The sequence below is a fragment of the Monodelphis domestica genome, chromosome 4 (assembly GCF_027887165.1).
Source record: "Monodelphis domestica isolate mMonDom1 chromosome 4, mMonDom1.pri, whole genome shotgun sequence".
Taxonomy (NCBI): Eukaryota; Metazoa; Chordata; class Mammalia; order Didelphimorphia; family Didelphidae; genus Monodelphis; species Monodelphis domestica.
In genome coordinates, this window is record NC_077230.1 from 345,518,238 (window position 1) to 345,545,383 (window position 27,146).

Below are 27,146 nucleotides of genomic sequence, written 5' to 3' on the forward strand. Positions count from 1 at the left end.
GCCAAGCCTGTACATGCACAATTCATTCAGCCCATTTTTCAAGCTTTCCAAGATATTTTAGCATCCTAATTTTGTCATCCAATGAAGCTAACCTTCTCAGCTTCCTGTCAAATGAGAGAAAACTTATAAAGCACTTAGCATGGTGCCTAGAACATAATGATCCTTTAATAAATGCTTATTCTCTTCCTTTTCCCTTCCCCTGTCTTTCTTAAATTTGGCAAGTATATTATTTGGCCTTCATGCAAATTACTGATAAAAAATATTGGTTAGAACAGAGCCAAGGAAAGATCTGACCACGAGGAGAGCCCTCCAGGTTAACACTGATCCATAAACTCCTATTCTATGGAACTGGTCATTCATTCAATCACTTTTCAATCCACCCACCTTTGCCCACATTTCTTGATAATGCCTGCAATAATGGAAAGAGTTTACCAAATGCCTTGCCAAAATCCATATAGACCATGCCTGTGCCCTATTCCACGTTTACATAAGTTGTCTCCCTTGACTCTCTTCACTTCTACCTTGCAGGATCCTTTGTTTCCTTCACAATTTGGCATAGATGCCACCTTCTACATGAGGTGTTTCCTGATCTGCCAAATTGTTAGCATTCCCTCCCTCTTGAAATAACTTTTTTATTCATATTGTATTTATTTACTTATATTTATATATTATGTACCACCATCACCCCTACCCCTATTCCCAGCAGAATATAGGCTCCTTGAGGACAGAGACTATTTCTTAAATCTTTGTATCCTTGGCACCCAGAACAAGCACTTAAATGCTTATAAACTTGAACTGAATAGCATTTCCCTTGATCTACTAAGCTAGTGACAGAAATGTAGTAAGTGTAACAGGATTTTTTTTAAATGAACTTATGTTGGATCATAGAGATCACTGCTTCCTTTTCAAAATGTTCATAGACCTTCCTTTTAATAACATATTAGAGTCATGTCAACAATTGTAGCCAACTTTACTGGCCTGTATATGAAAGAATCTGCCTTTTTTCTATTTGTGAAAATAGGGTCCAGATTTGCCTACTTTCATCCCTATGGGTGAAGAATCCAATCCTCATGATTTTTTAGAGATCACCAAAAGTGGGTCAGCAATCAGGTCTACTATTTTTTCCAGTGCCATGGGATATTGTTCCTCTGGGTCTAAAGACTTAAACTGGCTGAAGGCAGCTTGGAATGTTCTTACCATCTCCTGGCTTACCCTGAGTTTCAGCTGATCATTAACCATTTTCATTTTATTTTTAACAAGTCTGTGGATACAAAGTCTGGGTCTAAAAAGATGTTTCACTCTGTTCCTTTCATGCACAACTTCTCTGTCAGGAAGTGGGTAGTGTGCTGTATCACCAGTCCTCTAGAATAGTGATGGGTCCTTTCATTGATCAGATTTCTTAAGTCTTTTGAAGTCTTTCCTTTTTGTTATCCTTAACATTCCTCACAAACCTCTGCTCATTTTGAGTTTCAACACTCCGGACACTATTATTACAGGGTTGTGGCACTCTTTGATGTGGATCCTCCGTTATCTGCCTTATTATATGCATCCATCCCCAGGACCTACTTCTCTGGGGTGGTGATGTCATCAATTTGGGTTCTCCCTAAAAAATCACAGATCACAACCTATCCATACCTCTCTTGTGTAGTTCATATTAATGACCTCCCAAAAGGGGTCCTCCCGACACATTAGGGATTTTCTCTGGGTATCTGGATGTTGCCTGGATCCTAATAGAATTTACTCTTTGTTGTTGTTAAATGTTAAATGTTAACTTCATCTCTCTTTCTCTCTCTCTCTCTCTCTCTCTCTCTCTCTCTCTCTCTCTCTCTCTCTCTCTCTCTCTCTCTCTCTCTCTCTCTCTCTCTCTCTCTCTCTCTCCCCCTCTCTCTAGTTTTACCTCTCTCTGAGGACTTCTTTTAGGCAACTTCTACACAGTTCATTTAGAATACATTCCAGCAGGCTCACACACACCGTGTGCCTCTCAATTGCCTTTTGGGCTACACTTATCTTTAATTCTTCAGAGACTGAGATCCTCTGACTCATAGTCATTTACAATCATCTGAAAAATGCTGTTGTTTACAAGATGAGCTTTTGTTTCAAGGGAAAGCCTCAGGTCATTAAAAGCATTGCTGTTCCATTTCACAAAGGTAATCCAACTCCTCCTCCTCCTCTTCAACTCTGGGGTGAGCTCCTTGTCCTTTGCAGAGTCTGCCCAAGGGACACTGCAGGATGAACTATCCTTTCCAACTGCTTATCCTATCTGGACAATAGATGTTGTTCATTCACTTGGTTTTTCCTGTGTGGATGGTTAGATAAAACCCTTTTGAGTAATTAATGGATCTTAATCTGCTATGTTCTGGGGCTTGATGTAATGAACACAAAATTAGCCATAAACAAGCTTCTTGAAGATTTCACCAGTTTTAGAGAATCCCTCTTTCTTCTGCACCCTATATTAGGCAGGCTTCATGTTAGTGGCAAGTAATAATAATAATGATGATGATAAATAGCCTTTACATGGCACCTTCTACATGTCACACACTATGATTTACAAAAAAAAAAATTATCTCATTTGATCCTTACACCAGTCCTGAGAAGTAAGTGCCTATTATTATTTCCTCCATTTTGCAGTTGAGAAAACGAAGGCAAAAAGAGGCTAAGTGACTTGTCCAGAGTCTAGTAGCTAGTAAGTATCAGAGATCCCATTTGAACTCAAGTCTTTCTGAATCCAGGTTCAGTGTTTTATTCACTGGACTGCCTAGTTATCTCTAGTATCTCTAGAAGGCATCCTTCTCCCCATTTCAAGTCTTGCTCAATAATAATAAACCTCTAGAGGGTCACTGAACAAAGTTATCTCTCATTACATATTTCAAGGGATCTTGTATGATTTTGATATATTCATGGAAGTCACCTTGAAGGAGGCCCTTTTTGCTCTACTGAACTAAATGCTCTATTCAGTCAAACAAGCTATAAGTATAGCAGAATCTTATATTCTTTTTCACCTTTTAATCTATTGTAACTGTAAAAATTTGGTCCATTATAGAAGATATTTTGCAAAAGTTTGACTATTCCCATCAAAAACCTTTATGAAAAATGGCCTTGATATTTGTATAGATCATTCTCATAAAAATCTTACATAGATGGAAAGGTGGGTATATGGATCATTATATGTTTGTGATTTTTCATTTATTTATTTTTGGTAATAATAAGATCCAAAAAATTTCCCAAACCTTTGCTATCATCACGTTTTTATATACACTACCAATCAATCACTCAGAACCCTTAAAATTAATTATGCTGTCTTCAGCAGAAACCTCCTTTTATATATACTTGATTGATGCTATTCTTCCCATATTTGTCTTCTTCTGTGCCGTTTCCACTTCCTCTTATAGAATATCCAAGATTGTAATGTTAGAGCCTTAAGTGTGGTGGCTCTACTGTTATTGATGGTAAAAAAAGTGTTATAAAAATCTTCATAATTTTTTTCTGTTTTTCTTGTGATTGCTATGCTTGGTTCAGTTTCATCCTTGAATGTCCTCATTTAATGAATAACAATCTTAATTGTTGCTTCAATTTGTTTTTTTCCTTCTAGTTGTTCTTACCATTTTATACTGTTCATAATCTTTCATCATCCTCTTCCATAAGAGTTTACATTGATTTCATATTCTAAATCAGCATTGCCTTTGGCTGCTATATCTCGCTGCTTGGAAAGAAGCACAAGTATTGGAAGCTCCAAAGCTCTTTTGGTCTCATTATGACTAGTTATGTATGTGGCATAAACTTCTTTAAGAAATACTAAGAGTTGGTATTGAAGTTTGTTCCTTTATCCATTTCCCATTTTGAAGCATCAGCATTTAAAAAAATAGGTCAGATAGAAGTTGCCTCAATTTTTATTCCTCTAGTTTGACACTAGATTTGACATTTGCTCTAATAAGCCAACGTATGACCATACGTAGCTGGCTTGGAAATGATTCTCACATCAGTAACAATTTTTTTCTTATTTGTTAAAAGATGATTTAAATTTTTTGTAATATTTGGTACTGTACTATATCTAGTGTCTCTTACTCACAGAAGGCATTTGTGGCATAAAGGCATGAAGCTTCTATGTAGAGGAGCACATTTCATACTGTTAAGCCATATTTTCCAACTCATTTTTTACCACACTTCCCTATGCCTACTTTTTCATTGATTTTATTGTGCTATATGACACAAGTATTATACTACATATTGCTATAATTTGAAGGAATTTATTAAATTATTTGTAGAATTTCTCCAATTCCTCTTCCTCTGAAACAGAGGAAGTAAGCTGAGCTGAAAAGATTTTCATACTAGTTTTTTTGCAAACTTACAATAAGCATTGCAATGCATGTTAATCAGATGGTCCATAAAATGGCGGTTCTTGTTGCCTTTGGATGCATGGTAAAATAGACTCCAACAACTTCTTTATTTTCCAAAAACATCTTTTCCAAATCTTAAATTTCAAGTTGTACACCCACATGGTGTCATTAAACAGCTCCTGCTTTTCCCTTCTCATTGGAATCATTTGTGTTTGTATCTTTATTTTGTATCTATTTTTATTTTGTATTTATTTTGTATCTATGTATTATGTATGTAATGTATTTATTTTGTATCTATATTATTGAGAACTACCCATCTCTCTTGGAGCTCCCTCCTCTGTAGCATTTTAGGCCACAGGATCCTGATGATATTCTTTCAGAACACTTTGGAATATGTTCTCCCAAATGTAGATGTGTCAGGTCAGATTCTGCTTCACGTAATCTAAGATGGTTGTTCCCTTCCAAGAATTGTCAGCTCTTTTCCCTTTTATCGTTTCCTCCTCTGGAAGAATGAATTTCATTATGATTCTTCAGTTTCTTTCAGATCATCACTTTGCCCAAAGCTTGGATAGAGCTTTTTCTGAGAGGCAAGGGAAGAGACAGATTCATTCACAGAAGATGTAGGTGCTTGACTTTGGTCCTCAAGAGCTAAAGGAGCAAGGCTGAATAGTTTTAATCCTGGAAGGCCTGCATGAGGTTCTAATTATCCAGCCCAGCAGAGCAGTTAGGAAAGAAGGAAGGGTTATAGATGAAATCTGGGTGACTAGTATGAGGGAGGAAGTGGAAGATGAGGGGAAGATACACGTCCAAAAAGTGTTGGCGATGCTGCAGGAAAACAGGTACACTAATGGACTGTTGATGGAGCTGTCAATGGATCCAGTCATTCCAGAAAGCAATTTGGAATTAGGATGAAAAGTCATTAAACTTTGGGGACATAATTTGATCCAGTAATATCACTACTAGAGCTATACCCCCAAAGAGAAGAAGGAGGGAACAGGCAATGTATGCAATGATACTTAAGCAGCTCTTTTGTGGTAGCAAAGAACTAGAAACCAAGGGAGTGTCCATCCTTTGGAGAATGACTGAACAAATTATCATACTTGTATGTATTATAATACTACTGTTCATTTAGTAGGCATGGACTGTTGCAGAATGAAGAGAGCAGAACCAGAAAAACAATTTACATAACATCAGCATTCTAAAGGCAAACAACTCTGAAAGACTTCAGAATTCTGATCAATGCAAAGACCAATCATGATTCCAGAGTAGTGGTGTCACACTTAAATAGAAACAGATCCTGGCAGGCTGCATATTGACTTAGAAAACCACAGATTGACATTATCTGTATTGTATTGTATTTTTATTTTTTTTTAACATTTCCCAACCCAATTACATTTTAATCTGGTTGGGGTAACACTTAGGAGTTTTGCTGATGGGCATGAGTTTGACACCTCTGTTCCAGAGTAGGGATGGGGAAGCCCGCTACCCACATCCTGACAGAGAAGAGATGGACTTGGACTACAGACTGAGATATACATTTTCATGTGGTCGATGTGGGGATTTATTTTGCTTGACTATGTATATTCTCTACGAGGGTTCTGTTTTTCTTTTCATTTTTTCTCTAATGGGAGGATGGGAAGGAGAAATAATAAATGCTTAAATGCTTGTTATTTTTACATTTTATTTTTGGTTTCAAATTCTCTCCCTACATCCATCCCCTCCCTCACACATTGAGAAGGTAAGATTATTCATGTTTTAACAGAAAAAAAACTTTAAAAAAAGATTCATACCCAAAGAGTTTACCACAAGTAATCCAGTTTGTATGCTCAGCACCACTGAGTCCGTTGCCCCTTTGGTTTTCCAGATGCATCATATGAAAAATCAGCTGAAGAGGAGGCCCTGCAGTTATACCGAGGAGTGGTGAGTGACTGATCTTTCCTAAGCACTTCCCCAACATGGCCGCTTTGCCTGGGGAAGAAAGATTCAGAGTCCTGGCTCCATCTGGTTCCCCATCCTGTTTTAGAACTGGCTGCTCTTCCCAATTTCCTCTTCTCTCTCATAAGCCTCCCAGACACTAAGAACCTATCTCTGCCTCTTCTCTTCCCCTCATTTTCTATTCCCAACCATAGTCACAAAGTTCTACCTATTTGATTTTAAGTCAATCAATTCAGCAGACATTGATTAAAGCAGAGATATCATGACTTAGTGAATAGAGCTAGCCTCCTTGTTAGGAAAACCTATGTGATCCTGGGTAAATCATTTAACTTCTCTGATTCCCAGGTAATTATTTAAGACTATCAATTGCAGACCTGCATGGGTCTGTGTAGCCTCATTCACCTCTCATAAGTCTGCACAAAAAGGAGGAAGTTAAATGGCTCAGTGGATATGCTATCCAGGCCTGGGAGATGGGAAATCCTGGGTTCAAATCTGATCTTAGACAATTCCTAGCTGTGTGACCCTGGATAGGTCACTCTTCCTTGGAACTTGATTCTAAGATGGAAGGTAAGAGTTTTTAAAAAAAGGTAGATCTGGACAAAAATGTTTTGACTGTGGGGAGACAAAGGTGAAAGCTCCATAGTCTCTGTTTTGAGCCAAATGTGGCCAATAGAGCGACATACACAATAAAGATAATATAGGGGTTCAATAAGGGGTCAGAGGGGAAAGGAGTGAGGCAGAAAGTAAGAACTATTTCATTCTGCTAAAGTAATTCCTCTCCTAGCTCAACAGGGAGCCCAGGTCACCCTGAGAGATTCCATTTCAATTGGTTAAGTATTGATTAAGCATCTCCCTTGTGCCAGGCACTGCATTGGTTGCTGAGGATACAAGCACAAAGAACAGCAAGATGCTTGCCCTCAAGGAGCTTTCTTTTCATGGGAAATATTTGCACAAGGACATAGATGACAACTCATAGCTATTTAAATATTTAAAACATATAATGGATAATATAATGGATAAATGAATAATATAATGGATAAATAGATAGAAATAAACATCAAATTGGCCAGCTAGGTGGTACAGTGGACTGAATGATGGAACTGGGGTAAGCAAGATTGATCTTCCTGGGTTCAAATCAGGCCTTAGACATTTACTAGTGTGATTTGGGCAAGTCATTTTTTTGTTACTGTGTTTGCCTCAGTTTCTTCATCTGTCAAATAAACTGGAGAAGGAAATGGTTAACTACTCCAGTATCTTTGCCAAGAAAAGTCCCAATTGAGGTCACAAAGAGTTGGATACCACTGAAATGACTGGATGACAAAAATGTAAAATAGGTAAATACAAATATTCTTGAGTAATTAACAACAAGGAAGTCCAAGAGGGATCAGAAAGACTTCATGCAAAAGAAGGCATTTGGGCTGGGTCTGAAAGTAAGAGAAGCGGAGGTAAGGTAAGAAAGGCCAGCCCAAAAACATGAAGATAGAACATCACGTGGGAGAAACAGAGAGGCAGCCAGTTTGGCTGCATTGCTGAATGTGAGAGGGGGGATTAGGCATGTCCATTAAGACATGAAATACATATTGGCCCGGCTTGAGAAGGGCTCTAGAGACTAGGCAGAAAGTCGGCCAGGTATGCTGGTGAATGCTAATAATCCTTGCTGTGGGGAGGCTGAGGTTGGTGGACTGCATGAGCTTAGGTTGTAATTGGACTAAAGCTGTTTGGGCATCTGCACTAAAGCTGGCTCCAATATGGCGGGCCACTGGGATCAGAGAGCCAATAAACTGGTCATAGAGGAGTGAAACAGCCTGGAATGGAAAAACAGAAGTGGCTTAAGCTTCTGTGCTGATTAGAATTAGGCCCATTGCACTTCCAGCCAAAGTGAGCTAGGGAGACCCAGGTTTCAAAAAAAAATTTAACTAAAAAAAATACTGAATATAGTTTTATTTTATTTAATATTCAATAATATTATATGTCTAGAATTGTAAAAGATTTCAGAGGCCATCTACTCCAGCTCCTTCATTTTACAGATGAGAAAAGTGAGGCCTGGGTTGGCAAAATGATTTGCTTAACCTTACAGAGATAGTTAAGTGAGGCAGGATTGCAAACCAGTTTTTATTTCTTGATTCTTCTTTCTTTGCTCTGTACCACTATAGAAAGTTTTCCCCGTGTTTCTTTGAGTTCCTTATACTGGTAGTTGCTTTTTGCTGTTGTTCAGTCATTTTTCAGTTGGGTCAGACTCTTCATGATCCCATTTGAGGTTTTCTTGGCAAAGATACTGGAGTGGTTTGCCATTGCCTTCTCCAGCTTATTTGACAAATTAGGAAACAGGCAAAGAAGGCTAAATGAATTGCCCAGGGTCACACAGCTGGTCCTCAGGAAGAGAAGTCTCCCTGATTTCAGGCCCAGCACTCTATCCTCTGTGCCATCTAGTTGCCCTGGCAGTTGCTAATGGAATAATAATACTAAAGTAAGTCTTTTCCTTACAACAGTTGTATAGGGATGAAGAGCACAAATATGATTATCTCCATTTGATAGAGAAAAAAGCAGAGGTTCAGAGAAACTAGGTGGTCACATTGTGAATCTGTGGCTGGAGAGAGGTTCCAATCCTCCCATTCCTACTTCATCTAATGCTCTCTCCATCATGTTCTTCCTTTAGCCACATCCACTCTTCTTGGCAGATTGGGTCCAAATTCCTCCTCCATCTAGAGCCTGTCTCCTCTCCTTCTGAGAACACACCTCACATCCCCAAGCAAGCTCACAACTAGGCAGACAAAACAGGGATCAGTGGGTGTTAAGACAAGAAAATGTATGTGGGATGAACCCTAGATTCAGGAATCTGCTGAAGTAAGCTCGAACCAGCCCAGGAGAACTGATTGTTGTATTTTCAATATGAGCAGTACACCTTGGAAATTGGGGACTTGATTTATTATCTTATTGATTGTCTAAGCTTAAGAAAGCAATGAAAAAATGTTAATATTGCAGACACTACTTAAAAGTGTGTCCTGCATTTTCAAAGAGCTGGTTATTAAACATTTACCAGCCTATCTCAGTTTTAATTGGAAGTCAAGGATTCTGAGTTTCAGTCCTATGTGTGCCATTCATTTACTTTATACTCTGGAATAAGTCATTGACTCTCTCTGCTCCTTGGTCTCCTCTTCTATACAATGAAGGATATGGGCTATAACATCTCACCCTTCAAACTCTGCCATTTTATATTCATAGGATCCCAGAATGACTTCAGAGTTGGAAGGTAACCCAGCAGCCTTGCAGTCTAGCCCTTGCCCACAAGATAGCCCACCAATGGCCATTCAACTTTTGTTTGAAGACCTCCAATGAGGGGTGCCCATTGACCTATGAGGCAGCTCATTCCACTTTGGGATATCCTTGTCAGAAGGTCTTTCTTGGCATCTAGCCCAAATTGGACCCTCTGCAAAGTTTAACCATTTTTCCTGGTTTTGCCAAATCTGGGGCCCAAATCTAGGCCAACAAAGTCTAATTCTTCTTTCCTATGATGGCCAATCATAGATAGCTATCTTATCTGCCTTTCATCTTCTCTTCACCAGAGTAAACATGCTCGCTTCCTTCAATGGATCTTCTCTGGACACTTCCCCATCCTGATTGCCTTCCCTCAGATGATCTCGAGATGACTAATGTCCTTAAGTAGAAGCTCTCAGAACTTAATGCAATACCCCAAATGTGTACTGACTAGGGCAGAATAAAGAGGGACTCTCACTTCCATATACCTGGCAAGCTATGTCTCTCTTCATGAAGCCCATAATCACATTAAATTTTTTGCCTCTATGTTACACTGCTAGGGCACTTGGTGGCATAATGGATTGAGCACATGGCTTGGAATCAGGAAGTTTCATCTTCATGAGTTCAAATACAACCTCAGACACTTAATAGCTGTGTGATTCTAAGGAAGTCACTTAACCCTTTTGGCCTCCATTTCCTTATCTGTAAAAGAACCTGTAGAAAGATCTTTCTACCACACCAGGATCTTTGCCAAGAAAACCCCAAATGGGGTCACAAAGAGACACAACCAAGCAATAAATGTTATACTTCTGATAGAAATTAAGCCACTAAAAATCCCAAGGCCTTTTTTCCAACATAGCAAGAAGTATGCTGGTAAATGTTTAACAACCAGCTCTTGGAAAAGCATGCTGTCCTTTTATGGTGAGTCAGCATTATTTCCTCTATCCCTTCTTATGCCTAGATAATCAACAAAACAGTAAACCAAGCCCTAATTTGTAATATTGTTCCTATTTCCAAGGCTTTAAGATTCACACTGAAACTTTAACAATCAGCTCTCAATAGACAGTTTGAACTGGCCCTAGACCTATTGCTGTCTAAACATGTCTCCCCATCTTGTACTCATGAAGTCAATTTTATGAATCAATGACTGAGGCTTTACATTTAACCTGATTAAATTTTAGCCTAAGAATAAGCTCCATTTTCTACCTCCCAGATTCATGTGGGTAAGTGCCTCCAACATCCAGTGTTTTAGCTGGCCCTGCCAGCTTTGTGGCATCCAAGAATGGGAAAAGGATGCCATCTATGCTTGAGAACTTTACTGTCTCGAACTCCATTCCAGCTCTGACAGTACAAGATTCTGACTCTATGACTAACTGCTTTTTAGCCTAGAGTCATGGAGAGACCATGCTGGCCAAAGAGAGGAGCCTGCACGTGTTGGCCTCCTCTGTCCCCTCTGTTCTCCCTGCCCCTGCCCCCAGCCTTCCAGGCTCCAGTTTCCCAGTCATTTCTCTTCCTTTCCCCTTCCTCCCTCCCAGACCCAGGGTATCGTAGAAGCCTCAGTGATTGTAAAAGTCAGGCCTATGAGCTCCTCTGCCCCAGGGCACCTTCTTCAGAGCCCTTCTCTCTCTCCTTCCCAGAAAACATTCCCGTGCATGAGATGGACTCTGCTCCTGACTGGGCAGCCAGTTGTAAAATTGTCTCCAACACGTTGTCTTGAGTTCTCCAAGCCAGGACCCAACACCCATGCCTTCTGCCTGACATAGTGAAGCCATCAGTCTAGTTCTGGGTCCCAGAGGCCAGGGTTCAAAGGATACAACCGCTGCCAAACCTTGGTTAGTCAGTCAAACAAATATTTATTTGGCACCTAATGTGTGCCAGGCTATTTTATTTACCTGGAAAGGGTAAAGGCCATTTAATCCATCTCCTTGGATCTGGACAAGCCCACACTAAACTGACCCTAAATCTATAGGCTAGTGGATAGAGTGCCAGACCTAGAGTCAGGAAGAGTCATTTTCTTGAGTTCAAATCTGGCTTCAGATGCTTACTATTATGGGACCCTGGGCAAATAGCTCTGCTTGTCTCAGTTTTCTCATCTGTAAAATGGTCTGGAGAAGGAAATGGCCAACAACTCTCATATCTTTGCCAAGAAAATCCCAAAAGATGACTGAAACGACTGAACAACAGGACCTCCACCCCCCCACCCCCATTCAGGCCCTTGCCAGTCTTTGAGGTAACCCTTGGCTGCCTGCCATGGGGTAGGATGGTATATTGGAAAGGGTACCAGGTGTGGAGTTAGATGTTTGAGTTCCAACTCTGTCACCTCCTAGCTTGGTAACACGGGGCAAATCACCTCTCTGAACCTCAGCTTCCCCATTTGTAAAATGGAGATAATAATATTTGTCCTATCTGCCTCGTGAAGTCATTATGAGGACTGAATGAGAGAATAAAATTTAATAAACATTTATTAAATACCTGCAGACACCAAGATGAAAAAAAAGTCATAAATCCCTGCCCTCAAGGGGCTTATAATCTAAGAAGGAATTCTAAAAAGAATACACAAAATAAGTATTTCACAAGGAAAAAATTCACACAGACTTTTTTTCAAAAACCCTTACTTCCATTTTGGAATCAATGCTGTGTTCTGGTTTCAAGGCAGAAGAATGGTAAGGGCTAGGCCATGGGGGTTAAGTGACTTGCCCAGGGTCACACAGCTACGAAGTGTCTGAGGTTAGATTAGAACCCAGGACCTCCTATCTCAAGGCCTGGTGCTCTATCCAGTACTCACTGAGCCACCCAGCTGCATCCCCCTCCAATAGACTTCTAAGAAAGATTTGAGAAGAATGATGTCTCAGAGAGAGAGCAGGAGGGATCTACCTTAGAACCCAATTAAGGACTGGGAGGGACATTAGAACATAGCATGTCATGTAGGCAGCAGCTGAGCTGAAGGAAAGAAGAGACTTCAACAGACAAAGGTGGGGGTGGGCAATGAATCCCCACTTCTGATTGGAGGGAACCCTTGTGAGCAGTGTTTAGAGGAGACAAGATGAGATCCAGGGCTAGAGAGAAAGCCAGAGAATCTTTTTTTTTTTAACCCTTACCTTCTGTCTTGGAATCAGTACTGTGTATTGGTTCCAAGGCAGCAGAGTGGTAAGGGCTAGGCAATGGGGGTCAAGTGACTTGCCCAGGGTCACACAGCTGGGAAGTGTCTGAGGACAGATTTGAAACCAGGACCTCCCGTCTCTAGGCCTGGCTCTCCATCCATACCCAGCTGCTCCCCCCACCACAGTGGTTCTTAAACCTAGAACATGCCAAAAAGGAGTCATGGGAAATAAAGAACTTTGAAGTATTCTAGAAATGCATTGTTCTTGCCTGATTACTGTACAAGCTCTCCACAGGCTAGGAGGGACCCCAATTTGCTACCCCCAGCTCATTCCTCTCACTATCTCAACAATTTGTGTCAGAGGATCTCTCCAGATCTATGCAGAAGTCATTTTTCTTCCCAGCTTGGGAGGTCTTTCTTGGGATCTAAAGTCCCCATCTGGTCCTGGCTTTTCACCTTCCCTTGAATCAGCCTGGTATTTTTTATTTGCAGAGGCACTCCCAGGACCCATGTGTTAGCCAAAGTGGGAGCAGGCGGGCTCCAGGAACCACAGCACCCACAGGCCTCAGCTCCTCTCTGGGCTTTATCCCCAGACACTTTGGACAGAAGGGGAGTGGCAGTACCACTGTCAAGATTGTCCTCAAAGAGAAACATAAGAAAGGTAAGGCCTGAGTTGGTTCTGGGAGAAAGTATACAGACTGAAGAGTCAGTCTGTTAGTATAGGAGGGGCTTTAGAACCCAGAATGTCAGAGCTGGGAGAGACCTTAGAACCCAGAATGTCAGAGCTGGGAGAGACCTTAGAACTCAGAATGTCAGAGCTGGGAGAGACCTTAGAACCCAGAATGTCAGAGCTGGGAGAGACCTTAGAACCCAGAATGTCAGAGCTGGAAGAGACCTTAGAACCCAGAATGTCAGAGCTGGGAGGGACCTTAGAACCCAGAATGTCAGAGCTGGAAGGGACCTTAGCATCTAGGATGTCAGAGCTGAGAGAGAGCTTAGAACACAGAATGTCAGAGCTGGAAGGGACCTTAGCATCTAGGATGTCAGAGCTGGGAGAGACCTTAGAACCCAGAATATCAGAGCTGGAAGGGACCTTAGAACCCAGAATGTCAGAGCTGGGAGAGACCTTAGAACCCAGAATGTCAGAGCTGGGAGAGACCTTAGAACCCAGAATGTCAGAACTGGGAGGGACCTTAGAACCCAGAATGTCAGAGCTGGGAGAGACCTTAGAACCCAGAATGTCAGAGCTGGAAGGGACCTTAGCATCTAGGATGTCAGAGCTGAGAGAGAGCTTAGAACACAGAATGTCAGAGCTGGAAGGGACCTTAGCATCTAGGATGTCAGAGCTGGGAGAGACCTTAGAACCCAGAATATCAGAGCTGGAAGGGACCTTAGAACCCAGAATGTCAGAGCTGGGAGAGACCTTAGAACCCAGAATGTCAGAGCTGGAAGGGACCTTAGAATCCAGAATGTCAGAGCTGGGAGAGCCCTTAGAACCCAGAATGTCAGAGCTGGGAGAGACCTTAGAACACAGAATGTCAGAGCTGGGAGAGCCCTTAGAACACAGAATGTCAGAGCTGGGAGAGACCTTAGAACACAGAATGTCAGAGCTGGGAGAGACCTTAGAACCCAGAATGTCAGAGCTGGGAGAGACCTTAGAACTCAGAATGTCAGAGCTGGGAGAGACCTTAGAACCCAGAATGTCAGAGCTGGGAGAGACCTTAGAACCCAGAATGTCAGAAATGGGAGGGACCTTAGAACCCAGAATGTCAGAGCTGGAAGGGACCTTAGAATCCAGAATGTCAGAGCTGGGAGAGCCCTTAGAACCCAGAATGTCAGAGCTGGGAGAGACCTTAGAACACAGAATGTCAGAGCTGGGAGAGACCTTAGAACCCAGAATGTCAGAGCTGGAAGGGACCTTAGAACCCAGAATGTCAGAGCTGGGAGAGCCCTTAGAACCCAGAATGTCAGAGCTGGGAGAGCCCTTAGAACCCAGAATGTCAGAGCTGGGAGAGACCTTAGAACACAGAATGTCAGAGCTGGGAGAGACCTTAGAACCCAGAATGTCAGAGCTGGAAGGGACCTTAGAACCCAGAATATCAGAGCTGGAAGGGACCTTAGAACCCAGAATGTCAGAGCTGGGAGAGACCTTAGAACCCAGAATGTCAGAGCTGGGAGAAACCCTAAAAAGCATACAGTTCAACCAACTCATTTGACAGATGTAGAAACTGAGGCACAGAGAAAGGGAGGCAATGTGCCCAAGTTAATACAGCTAGTTTGTATTTATACGACAATTGAAGGTTTGATCTATGATCTTGACCTTTCTGGGGCTTTTTTCCATGACACCATCCTACCTTGTGCCATGCAGAAACAGGACATTTTCTGTTCCTCCAGAAGATTGTCCACTAGGAAGGGGTATGTCCACTTGCCTGGAGGGACAGCTAATATCACCTTCTGCACTCCACTTCATGAATCTAGGATTCTATGAATTTTAAGATCCTGAGGTTCTGTGATTATAATATTTTGCATGTCTGAGATTCTGATATCCTATGATTATAATAATGCTATTCTGATGTTTTATTCATCTAAAAGTCTGTGATTCTCTGTTTCGGGGATTCTGTGATGTCCGATCAGTCTCTCAGCCTGTCGTTCTCTGATTCGAATCATTGGTGGTGGACCAGGGTGCTGAAATGTGGGCAGGATAGGTGAAGAAAGTAGGAATCTTTCTTAAGTTGTTGGTTTCCCAACAACCCTGCAATCCAAGGCGGCAGGGTGGGGACAACGTAGGGGTTGCCCTGAGCTTAGAAACTGAGGCTGTTTCTGTGGAGCAGCTGGGAAATTCATCTCTAAGGCTCAAGACCAATCAGGGGGACCCAAAGGAAACTGGATGGTGAGCTGAAAAGAAATCAGACCCAGAATCACAGGTTTTCAGAGCTGGGAGCTACATCAGAGGTCAGAACCTCCTTCCCAGTATCTGAATGTCCTCTATAAGCTTCTGTGACAGAACTTCATGCACGCTCTGCTTGGATATCTCCAGTGACAGGAAGCTTACTCTCTCCCAAGGCAGCATGTTCCACTGGGGCACAATTATGATTTAGGAAGTTTTGTTTTTTCTTGAATCCAAATCTGTATTAGACGGCATTAGAAACTGAGCAGCCTGCCGCAGAGGAGTCAGAATGAACCCAAAACACTCAGACCTAGAAAAGGGGTCCTTAAACTTATAAATATATATGTATGTAAAAATATACATATATATGCATATGCACATATATTTTTGATAATTATTTCAATATAATTAATTTTCTTTGCTGTCCTATGTGTTTGATTTTATGCATTTATAGACATGATTCTGAGAAGGGGTCTGTAGGTCTTAGCAGACTGCCATAAAAAAGAAATTAGGAACCCCAGAACTAGATGATGCATTTCCCCATTCAGACTGAGGACAGACATCCCCAGGGACAGGATCAGGCCTCCCTTCCTCGTTCTCCCCATTCCCAAGGAGTCCAGCTCTGACTTCAGGCCTCTCTCCCCAACAGCCTGCATGTACAATGGGAAGACATATTCCCATGGGGAGGTGTGGCACCCAGCCTTCCGTTCCTTCGGACCCCTGCCTTGCATCCTTTGCACCTGTCAAGACGGCCGCCAGGACTGCCAGCGGGTGACCTGCCCCAGGGAGTACGGCTGCCTCTACCCAGAGAAAGTAGAAGGGAAATGCTGCAAGATCTGCCCAGGTACTGGCTGGGTAAGAAGGTGGGAGGTAGCACATAGGCACACCTGTTCATCACCTAAAGGTCCCAAAGACTCAGAATCACAAAAACTACAGATGCCAGAAAAGAGTCTTGGACCTACCTGGAGTCAGGAGGGAGCCCAGTTCAAATCTTGCCCCTGGCACTTAGTTATGTGGTCTTCAGCACGGATGCCCCCTCTCTGGGCTGTGGTTTTTTTCCTTACCTGTAATACCAACCTCCCTGTTGTGAGCACCAAACGAGATGAGAAATCTGATGGATCAAAGGAGATAATAAAGCTTTTGCAAACCTTGCCATGCCATGAAAATATTGATTATTGTTTTAGAAGCGTGCGCTCTCAGAACCATGCATTCAGAACCTCTGATCCTTGGAATTCATTAAGTACAGAACCTACTAGGTGCCAGGCACTGTGGTTAGCCCTGGGGTATACAGAGAAAGGCAAAGAGGAACCCTTGCCTTCAAGGGCTTCCATACATATATACATACACACCTCTACGTATAAATGTGCATGGGTGTAGATATATGTTCATATATAAATCTATATGTATGTGTATCTGTAAATGGAGTGATTGAATCCTAGGATCAAGGAGTCTTAGAACAATATAATCAGGAACTCAGAAGACGGGAATGTTAGAATCTTAAAATAATTAAGGTTTTAGATAATCTAATAATCTTAATTATTCTAAGATTCTAGAATTCTAGTCTTCTAAGAGTTCCCAATTATATTGTTCAAGGAACATTCAAGGTTATCTAAAAGAAGGATAGGAAACTGATGGAGGGGGAAGAGACTCGTCCAAGGTCACACACAGCTAGTTAGTGACATCACAGTGAATAATACTCGTGTCTCCTGACTCTAACATGGTTCCAGGCATCTTACTCTGGTATGCCCACTTGCTTGTATTAAAGAGGGTGGCTATGTGTGTTCCATTTCCACCAAAGATAAGGCAAAGGAACATGGAATGGGACTTCCAGCAGAAGAGGGTGAGATCAGATATCTGAGTAGGATGTGGTTGCAGGAGGAGATGGGAGCATGAGGAGAAAAACTCCCAGAGTGAGACCGATGGCGCTCATCGGCTTGGATCCAGACACAAAATGTGAGGGCTAGCTAGAAGGGACTTTAACTATCACCCCTATTTTACAGAAAAGAGATTGAAAATCAAAGGAAAATGACTAAGTGCACCTGGAGACGCGAGCCAGGGATAGAGTTAGGCCAAGAACCCAATTTCTCTTTCCTTTCAGGCCAGCATTTTTGACTTGCACTCTTCAGCCCACTACCTAGAGGAGACATATTTTTACTTAATAATGTAAGGGAAAATTTCCTAGCAATAAGAATTGTCCAAAGGAAGAGATCTCCTTCTCCTGGGAATTGTTTAAGCGGAAACTGGATTGTTAAGGATTTCTCACTTGGAGCAAAATCTTTATCTGAACTTCAAATTCTTATAGAAGCACAGCATGTCTGAATTACAAAAAGCCTCTATGACTGTGTCATCTAATCCTTACTGAAAATCAAATCCCAACTGTAACACAAGTGGTCATTCCATTTAGCCATTTCCCAATGACCAAAGTCAAAAGGAACCCACTATATCCCATTTCATTTTTAGATACTTCAATTGTCTGGAAGTCTTTCCTAATATCAGACCCAAATATGCCTCTCTACAACTTGCATCCACTGTTCCTGGTTCTCCCTTCTGAGGCCAAAAAGAACAAGTCTCATCTTTGGGATACCCTTTCAAATACCTGAAGTCCACTGTGGTGACCTCTCCAAGTTTCCTCTTCTGCAGTTCCTTGATGTGACACGTACCTAGCATGGACCCAAGACCCTTCACAGTCATGGTTGCCCTTCTTGAGACACTCTCCAGCTTACCCAAATTCTTGGTAAACTGTGTCACATAGAACTAAGCACAATACTCCAGGTATCATCTGGTCAGGGCAGAATACAGGGAAACTGACTCCTTATTCCTAAAAGCCAGGATTCCCTTAACCAAACCCAGGATTACATTAAGGTTTTTGACTGCCACATCACATAGTTGACTCATATTGAGCCCACAGCCCACTAACCTTCCAGATCTTTTCCTAAACAAACTGATATTTGTCCATACTGCCTCAATTTTTATTTGTGATCAATTTAATCCAAGTGTAAGGCTTTTGGTTCAGCCCAATTTTCTAGTCGGTCAAGATCTTATTGGGTCCTAATTCTTGTCATTCAATATGTTGACAAACATCTCAGTCTTGTATCATCAGCACACTCTATGAGCCTGCTATCTTTGCCTTTACCCACATCCAGCTCAGTCCCTTGGGGCACTCCACTGAAGACTTCCTGTTAATTCATCATAAATTGCTACTTTTGGGGGTTGACCATTGATCCCATTACAAATCCACCTAATCTATATTGACATTTAGCCCACATCTTTCAACTTTTTTCTCCCAATAAATCAACCAACATGGGTTTGTCAGGTTCCTATAACTAGGCACTTTTCCACAAAAACAGCTCAAAATGAAGGAATTGGACCCATTGGCCTCTAAGATCCCTCCAACTTTAAATTTATGATCCTTTGGTTACCTACCCATGGCTTCTATCTTCTGCATAGATTCTTTTAAAAGCTAAATGGGATGATGTATTCTCAGGGCACTCCCATTGGTCTCTTCTGACAATTTCCATCTTCATTTCCTTGTGTTATCATCAGAATTTCTGCCCTCCTCAGCTGGCTTCCTTTTGGGTTTTAGTCCATAGCATCCCACTTTACTTAATCTTCTCCTGAGAGCTTTGAAATCTACTCCCTCCAAATCTAGGGTTCTAGATTTTCCCTAAAGAAAAAGAAAATGGACTTTGGAAAAATGTCATCTAAGGGATGGCTAGATGATCAACACATTTCCAGCTTCCCTCCCTATAGACTTCTCTTAGAGCACAAAAGGAAGAAGAATCTCTTTTCTTCCAAGGCTCTAGCTCCTCATGCAAGCTTGTGATGCCAAGTCATAGCTAAATAATTAGGAGACTCATTGGCCTCAAAGATTCCTTCCAACTATAAATTTATGATCCTATGGTCACCTACCCATGGCTTCCATCTTCTGCATATATTCTTTTAAAACCCTCACGCCCACCTTCCCTCAAGTCTTCGCTTTTCCAGGCTAAATATCCTCAGTCCTTCAACCATTCCTTATAAGGCATGAATTCAATGTCCGTAATCATCATCCTAGTTTTCCTCCTCCAGATGTTTTCCAACTTATCAATGTCCTTCCTCAAATTTGGGGGCCAGAACTTAACACAACACTGCATGTGGTTTGATCAGCTCTGAATATAGTGAGTCATTCTATGACTCTCAAAATAGCCCTCAATCACATTAGTTTTTCTGACTATCATATTTTATGGTTGTTGACACTTTGTGATCACTGCTTCCCTTTCTAAATGTTTGCAATATTTTATTGACTTCTACTGAACATTTAGTCCACTAAAACCCCCAGATCTTTTTCAGATAAGCTCTGTAACACTGCCTACTAGCTTGTGTTTGTGAATTCAATTTTGTGAACCCACGTCTAAAACTTTACATTTATCCCTATTTAATTTTATTATTAGATTCCTACCAATGCTTTAGCCTAGAGCTGTCAAACCTGGAGTCCAGGGGCCCCATGAAACTATGTCTCAAACCACATTAAAATGCAATTGTAAACCGGTAGCAGGTGACTTAGTAAATTGAGAGCCAGACCTAGAGATCTGGAATCAGACACTTCCTAGATGTGTCACCCTGGGCAAGTCACTTAATCGCCATTGTCTAGTCCTTACCACTCGTTAGCCTTGGAACCAATACACAGTATTGATTCTAAGACAGAAGGTATGGGTTTTTTTTTTTAAATGCAGTTGGCAAATATTTAACAAAATAAATAAAATATAATTTAAAAAGCATGGACAATGCTCATTTGTGGCTTTCTAAGTCAATATGCACCTGTAAAAATCCATTTCTATTTGAGTTTGCCACCACTGTTCTATCCTATCAACATTTTATTTTGGATCTTTTTCGTCTTTGGACCTTTTCAGATTGATAGAACCTGCTAAAGCTTTTACTTGTTTGGCATTAACTTTAAGATACTAGAGTCACTTCCATGTCATAGTGAGGCATTGGGGAGTACCTTAATGCATGTATCATTGTTTTTATTTTATAGTTCAGGTTTTCTTTACCAAAGTTTAGGAATAATTATAATGTGGAGGATGAATGCAACAATTTTAAACCAAGGAAAAATGCCAGTCCAGTCCAGAGAGTATTTCTGGGCTTTGGAGAAACCTTGTCAATCATTCCTCCAAGAAAGTCACTTCCTCCTGTCAACCCTAAAGGTGAAGTATGGAAGAGAGCCAGAGAACTCATGAATCCTTTGTCTATTCCAGAGGACAGGACCAACCCCAGTGAAGAGGTCAGTACTACCAGATGCCCAGCAGGACCTAGTCAGGTACTTGTCCACACTCTTGTCTCTCCAAGTCCTGAAAGCCTGCGCCGAATTGCCCTTGAGCAGGAAGCCTCTGACCATGTGGAGATTTACATCTGGAAGTTGGTAAAAGGTGAGTCATTACAGGTCACATTCGCCTGAAGTAGTCTCGGTACTGCTGTCATGGCATGGCATCATGGTACAGGGTACCCAGAATATTTTTCTGTGATGAGTGTTATTACCTGAGTCATACCAGTGATTCCAACTTGTGACTTTTATTTAATAATCGTCCCCCAACATTAATTGTATCTCCCTCGTTGAGGATGTTGTAAGGTCCCTTCCAACTCTTTGAGCCTTTGATTGTATGACTTTACATTTATTCCTATTATATTTTATCATAGATCCAGTCCAATGATCTCAACTGTCAAACTCTTTTGGACCTTTAACATGGCTTTGTGTCATCTGCAAAAAGGGGAAGCAAGAGTTATGCCCCTTATCTAAGTCATTCATAAAAATGGCAAACTTTGGATTCCTGTCATTTTCTTCTATAGATCTTTTTCCAAGCTGACCTTGAGCTCTTAATGACCACTTTTTGGGTCCACCCATTCAACTAATGCTGAATCCACATGTTATTTAGTCCACGTTTCTCCACCTTGTCAATAAGGATAGCATGATGGACTTTGATTGATTCTTTGATGAAATCCTGTAAGGTTTCCTTGAGCTCCTGATCTGGACACCCTGTCAAAAAGAGAAGTGAAGTTCGTCTGTCATAGCCACTCTTCAGCAAGTCATGTTGGCACTTTGTGATCACTGCTTCCCTTTCTAAATGCTTGCAAAAGATCTCTTCAAAAATTCATTCAAGAATTGCTTATGAAATTGAATGGAGTCAAACTCACAAGGCTATAGTTTTCAGATTCCAATTTCCTTTTTTGAAATTCAGGACATTTGCCTATCTCCAGGCCTATAGCATCTCTCCCCATTCTTATTTTCTCTTTTTTTGGTAGTCAGTTTTATTTCTTGTATTTTCAATCTCTCTCTCTCACATTGTGCCTCTTCCCCATTAAATGTTTTTTAAAAAATCCTAATTACAAATATGCATAACAAATTTCCACATTGGTCAAAAATGCCCAAAAATGTACACCTAATTCTGCTTTTTAAATTCATCACCTCTCTGGCAAGCATCTTTCCCTTCTCTGATATCTTTCAAAGACCACTAGCCATGACTCAGCAGTTGTAGTTTCCAATTTCTTTTAAGTATCCTAGGATATAATTTGTCTGGGGCTAGCAAATTGAATTCTTTGTGGTCAATTAGTTGTTCTCATCACCTCTCTATTTATCTTGGAAGAGATAGGAATATAAAGTAAGACACAGATCCTGCCCTTGGAGATTTTAACAAATCTCACTCAGCCAGTGAGTTATTAGAAAAGTAAATTCATCAGCAAGCATTTGTTCAGCAACCACCCAAATGCAAGGCAAATCAAAAAACCCAGAGACAAATGGTGGGTACAGAAAGTAATGTTGCCAATTGAAGTAATCATGGAAATATTCATGGAAGAGAGAAGGTTTGAGTTAAGCTTTGAAGGACATGGGAGATTTATGTAGACTTGCTCAGCTTGACCTCAGAAGGCAGCATTAGGAGCAAATGAGCAGAGGATAAGGCTATGGGAACTGCAGAGAAGTAGCATTCAACTCAGCCTAAGACATTTCCAGTTGTTGTTGTTGAGTTGTTTCAGACTTGTCTGACTTTTCTTAACCCCATTATGGGGTTTCCTTAGCAAAGATACTAGAGCGATTTGTCATTTCTTTCTCCAGCTCATTTTTACAGAGGAGGAAACTGAGGCAAAATCACTTACCCAGGGTCACACAGCATAGTAAAGGTCTGAGGCAAGATTTGAACTCATAAAGATGGTCTTCTTGATTCCAAGACCACTGGTCTATCCACCACACCACCTAGATTCCCAACAACTAAGGGTGTGCAAAGGTGAAATAAGCTACCTGGGAGTATTGCATTCCCATAGGCAAGTGGAAGGTGCAATGGAGGTTGGAAAACCAATCAATTGATTAATCAACAAATATTTGCTAAGCACTTATATGCACCAGCCATTGAACTAAGCCCTGGGGACACAAAGAAAAACAGAGCCAACTCCAGTCTTCTAGAAGCTCCATTCCATTCGAATAGAAGAGAAAGCATGACATAAGATATATAAATAGATCAAAGATAACCCTAGATGGGAAGTCTCTAGCAGCTGGTGGGAAAAGAAAGGTCTTCTTCAGAAGGTAACATTTGCACTGATGGTTAAGGACATCAAGGAAGTTAAGAAGGGAAGTCAAGGAGGGAGAACATTGCAGGCATGTGGGACAGTCAGCACAAAGTCACAGGGACCCAGCATCATGGGTGAGTGTCTCAATATGACTGGATTGAGGAGTATGTGGGCTGGAAAAGTGATATGGGAGTAGGTTGGAAAGAACTTTTTTTTTAACCCTTACCTACCTTCCATCTTAAAATCAATACTGTATATTGGTTCCAAGGCAGAAGAGTGGTAAGGACTAGGCAATGGGGGTTAAGTGACTTGCCCAAGGTCATGCAGCTAGAAAGTGTCTGAGGCCAGATTTGAACCCAGGACTCCATCTCTGGCCTTGACTCTCAATCCACAGAGTCACTGACCAGCTGCCCAGAGAAAGAATTTTTATGTCAAAGGATTTTACATTTAATCCTGGAGCTGATGGGAAGTCACTGGAGTTTGTTAAGGGCAGGATCTGTATTTTACTTTATATTCCTGTCTCCTCCAAGATAAGTAGAGAGAAGATAAGCTAGCAACTCTTATCTTAATTTATCTTATCTTATGGAGCCACAATGGGTCCCTGGTCAGACCTGCATTTAGGAAAAATCGTGTTGGCCGTTATACAGAGAACATACTGGAAGGGGCAGAGATGGAGGGAGGGAAGCCCTTAGATAGTTCAGGTGAGAGGTGATGAGGACTTGAATTAGGGTGGTGGCTATAAGGATGGAGAGAAGGGACTTAAATGAGAATTGTTGGGAAGGTAAAATCTATAGATGACCACAGATTGGAGGTGCGGGGTGAGTCAGCTTGAGGAGTTGAGGATAATACTGAGGTCAGAAAATTGGGGGACCAAAAGGATAATGGTTCCCTCAATTATAACAGAGAACTTTAGAAGTTGGCTAACTTTTGTTGGTGTTCAGTTGTTTCTGTGGCCCTATTTGGAGTTTTCTTAGCAAAAACACTATTGTGGTTTGCCATGTCCTTCTCTGTCTCATTTTACAGAAGAGGAAACTGAGGCTAACAGAGTTAAATGATTTGCCCAGGGTCACATAGCTAGTAAGTGTCTGAAGTTGGATTTGAACTCAGGTCTTCCTGACTCCAGACCTGGCATTCTATCCACCATGCCCCCAGGTGAATTTTAGGGAAATGACCATGGGTTCTGAAATGGCTGGATACATCATCTCGGGCGATCATTGAGCCCATCAGAGCTTATGAGAGCACCATGGACATTTGAATAGAGAGGAAAGAAAGGCCCAGGTCAGAGTCCTGCGGTACAGCCACAGCGAGGGCATGGGACACAGACAGAGATCTGGCAGAGCAAGCTGAGGAGCCAGAGGTCAGACAGGGAGGCTGAGAACCAAGAGCCCCAGAGTGAGAAGAGCAGGGTGTAATATCTATCTCCAAATCTCCAGTGGGTTATCATAAGTTAGAACAACTCAGGAGCCTCTGGAAGGTCCCCAATCAAAAGCAGCACCTAGGAGACAGTTTGGGAAGATGGAATCAGCCTGACACATGGAATGGAGAGAGGTGAGGAGTAGGAAGGAGAGATCCCAGAGGTCGACGTGTCACTTTTATATTGGTATAACTGAAGTGGCTGGATCTCCTGTCCTCCTGGGTGGCCCTAGAAGGAGGAACTAAAGTTGATGGTGAAAGACAAGTCTCTGAAGGCGTCTCGGAGAGGTAGCTTCAGGCTGGATAAAAGGAAGAACTTTTTAACAACCAGAGTTGTCCTATTTTTGAATGGGCTGCCACAAGAAGGAGTGAGTTCACAATCACTGGAAATATCCAAATATAGACTAGATGGTTCCTCTGTCCAGATATTTACCTTTGGGACTGGGATTCTGTGGGGGCCTAGGAGCACAATCTGAGCCACAGGCACCCAACAACTAGACAGGGGGGAAAAAAAAAAGGAGACCGAGATAAGCTAATGTAGCAATTGACATTTCTGTAGAGCCTTTAATATTTCCAAAGTGGTTTATGTCCATTATCTACTCTGATCCTAACCATGAGCCTGTGAGGTAGGTAGTATAATCCCTATTATCCCCACTTTCAAGATGAGAAATCCAAGGCTTAGATGATGTAGATAGTCTCATGTTTGACCACTAAAAAGTGGCAGAGACAGGACTAAAACCCAGGACTCCCCATTGAAGCCCAGGGCTCACTCCACTCTAGTTTGCCTCTTGAAATCTTCTCTTCCCCCTCATCCATCCTCTAACTTCCATGAATCTAGGCCCAAGGTTGTGAATATCTCTTAATCTGCCTGAAATCCCACCTACCTCCTGGCTTGGGTCTGGCCTCCGCCCCAGACTTTGCGATGAGAACCACATGCCTGTAGGCTGCATAGTTGGCTTACAGGATGCAGAATCCCAAACAAGGAGAGTTTCAAAATCGGGGTTGCAAGAACTGAGCCTTGGGGAGGGGAAAGATGCTGCTGCCTCTGTAAAGGAAGGGCTGATCAGACCAAAGGGAGGGAAAGTTGAGGAAGGAGGAAAGGGAAAATGAAGGGGTGATAGACAAAGTGCTTTGTAAAAGTACCAAGAGGTAACAAATACAAAAGAAGAGGCGGTGAGCACGAATAAGGGAGGATGATGGGGTAAGAGGTGGGTGACGCGGAGATGGAGCTGGGCCTTATTAAATAGCTATTAGGGGCTTCATCCTGTGTTAGACATCCAGCAGTCACTTGCCTTAATTTTCTCATCTGTCAGATGGGGATAATAATTCTTGCCTTCATCCCCTCATCAGACCATTTGAGAAAGTGCCTTGTAACCCTGAAAGAGCTGTAGAAAAGAAGTTACTACTATTATTATTTCTAGGTGCTGGGAAAGACACCTCAGGAGGGACTGAGTTGTAGGTCTAAATGTAGGTCTGAGGTAAGACCCAGGTCTTTCTTGGTATTGACACCTTCCATCTGTCTCCTGGATGCTGGGGATGGGGAAGGAGGGAGGCAGGTAGCCCCAGAGTTCATCCATTCATTCAAGAACCATTTAGTACAAAGGGTCTGCTGATGTTCAGTGATGGAAAAATCAGGAAGTTGATTTGACAGGTAGGACACCTGTCTCAAACAAGGCAGGGCACCCCCGTCCACTGAAAGGACCTCAGTTGGAATATTGTGTCTACTTCTGAATACTATGGAGATGGACATTGACAAGTAGGCATAGAGTCAAAGGAGAAGAGTCAGGATGGTGAAGGATTCAAGATCTAAGGATCCATTGAAGACAATGGTGATAGTAATCCTTGAGAAAGAGTTAACCTGGGTTTATAAATTGCCTTTGCCACTTACAACCTGTGTGACCTTCTTTGAATCTCAGTTTCCTTATCTGTAACTTGAAGGGGTTATCCTAAGTGGTCTCCTTACGTAAGTCTCTCCCATCTTCCGTACAAATTCCAAAGTCACTTTCCTAAAGCACATATCATTCCCCATCATAGTCGATTCTAGTGGCTCCCAATGATTTCTGGAATCTGATATAAATTCCTCTCTTTGGCACTTAAAACCCTTTATACAAACTGATATGAGCTTATTCCAGTGGAACAGAATTTTTACCTCTATTGACATAAAATAAGATACCAGTGGAACATGTAAGCTACATGATGGTGATCCTTCTCTCAATCCATGACTGGCACACATCCTTTTGCAGCCCTACATCTAGCTAATGGCATCCTTTATCCTCAATGTCATATTGAAGTTAGTTCATACCAGGTTGCAAGACTAATTATTAAATTTCAGGAATTCTATGAGCCAGTTCTTAAACACAGTCATTGCACAACCCCATTAGCTACTGTTATTTGTTGCTTCAAAAAAATTGATGTCAGCCACAATGGCATTTGTTTTCCTTCCTTCCTTCCTTCCTTCCTTTCATCCTCTTCCTTCCTTCCTTCCTTCCTTCCTTCCTTCCTTCCTTCCTTCCTTCCTTCCTTCTTCCTTCCTTCCTTCCTTCCTTCCTTCTTTCTTTCTTTCTTTTCTTTCTTTCTTTCTTTCTTTCTTTCTTTCTTTCTTTCTTTCTTTTCTTTCTTTCATTCTCTCTCTCTCCCTCCTCCCTCCCTTCTTTCTTTCTTTCATTCTCTCTCTCTCCCCTCCCTCCCT

The 27,146-nt window shown here is 41.7% G+C and overlaps 1 protein-coding gene across 1 annotated transcript in view; it reads left to right on the forward strand.

The window, feature by feature from the left end:
* CHRDL2 (chordin like 2) overlaps positions 1-27,146 on the forward strand; it is an 89,631-nt gene that overhangs the window by 55,823 nt on the left and 6,662 nt on the right. Inside the window, 4 exon segments of the mRNA XM_001367459.5 lie at positions 6,199-6,254; positions 13,117-13,285; positions 16,161-16,355; positions 20,746-20,916. Coding sequence (XP_001367496.4) covers positions 6,199-6,254; positions 13,117-13,285; positions 16,161-16,355; positions 20,746-20,916 — 591 coding nt within the window.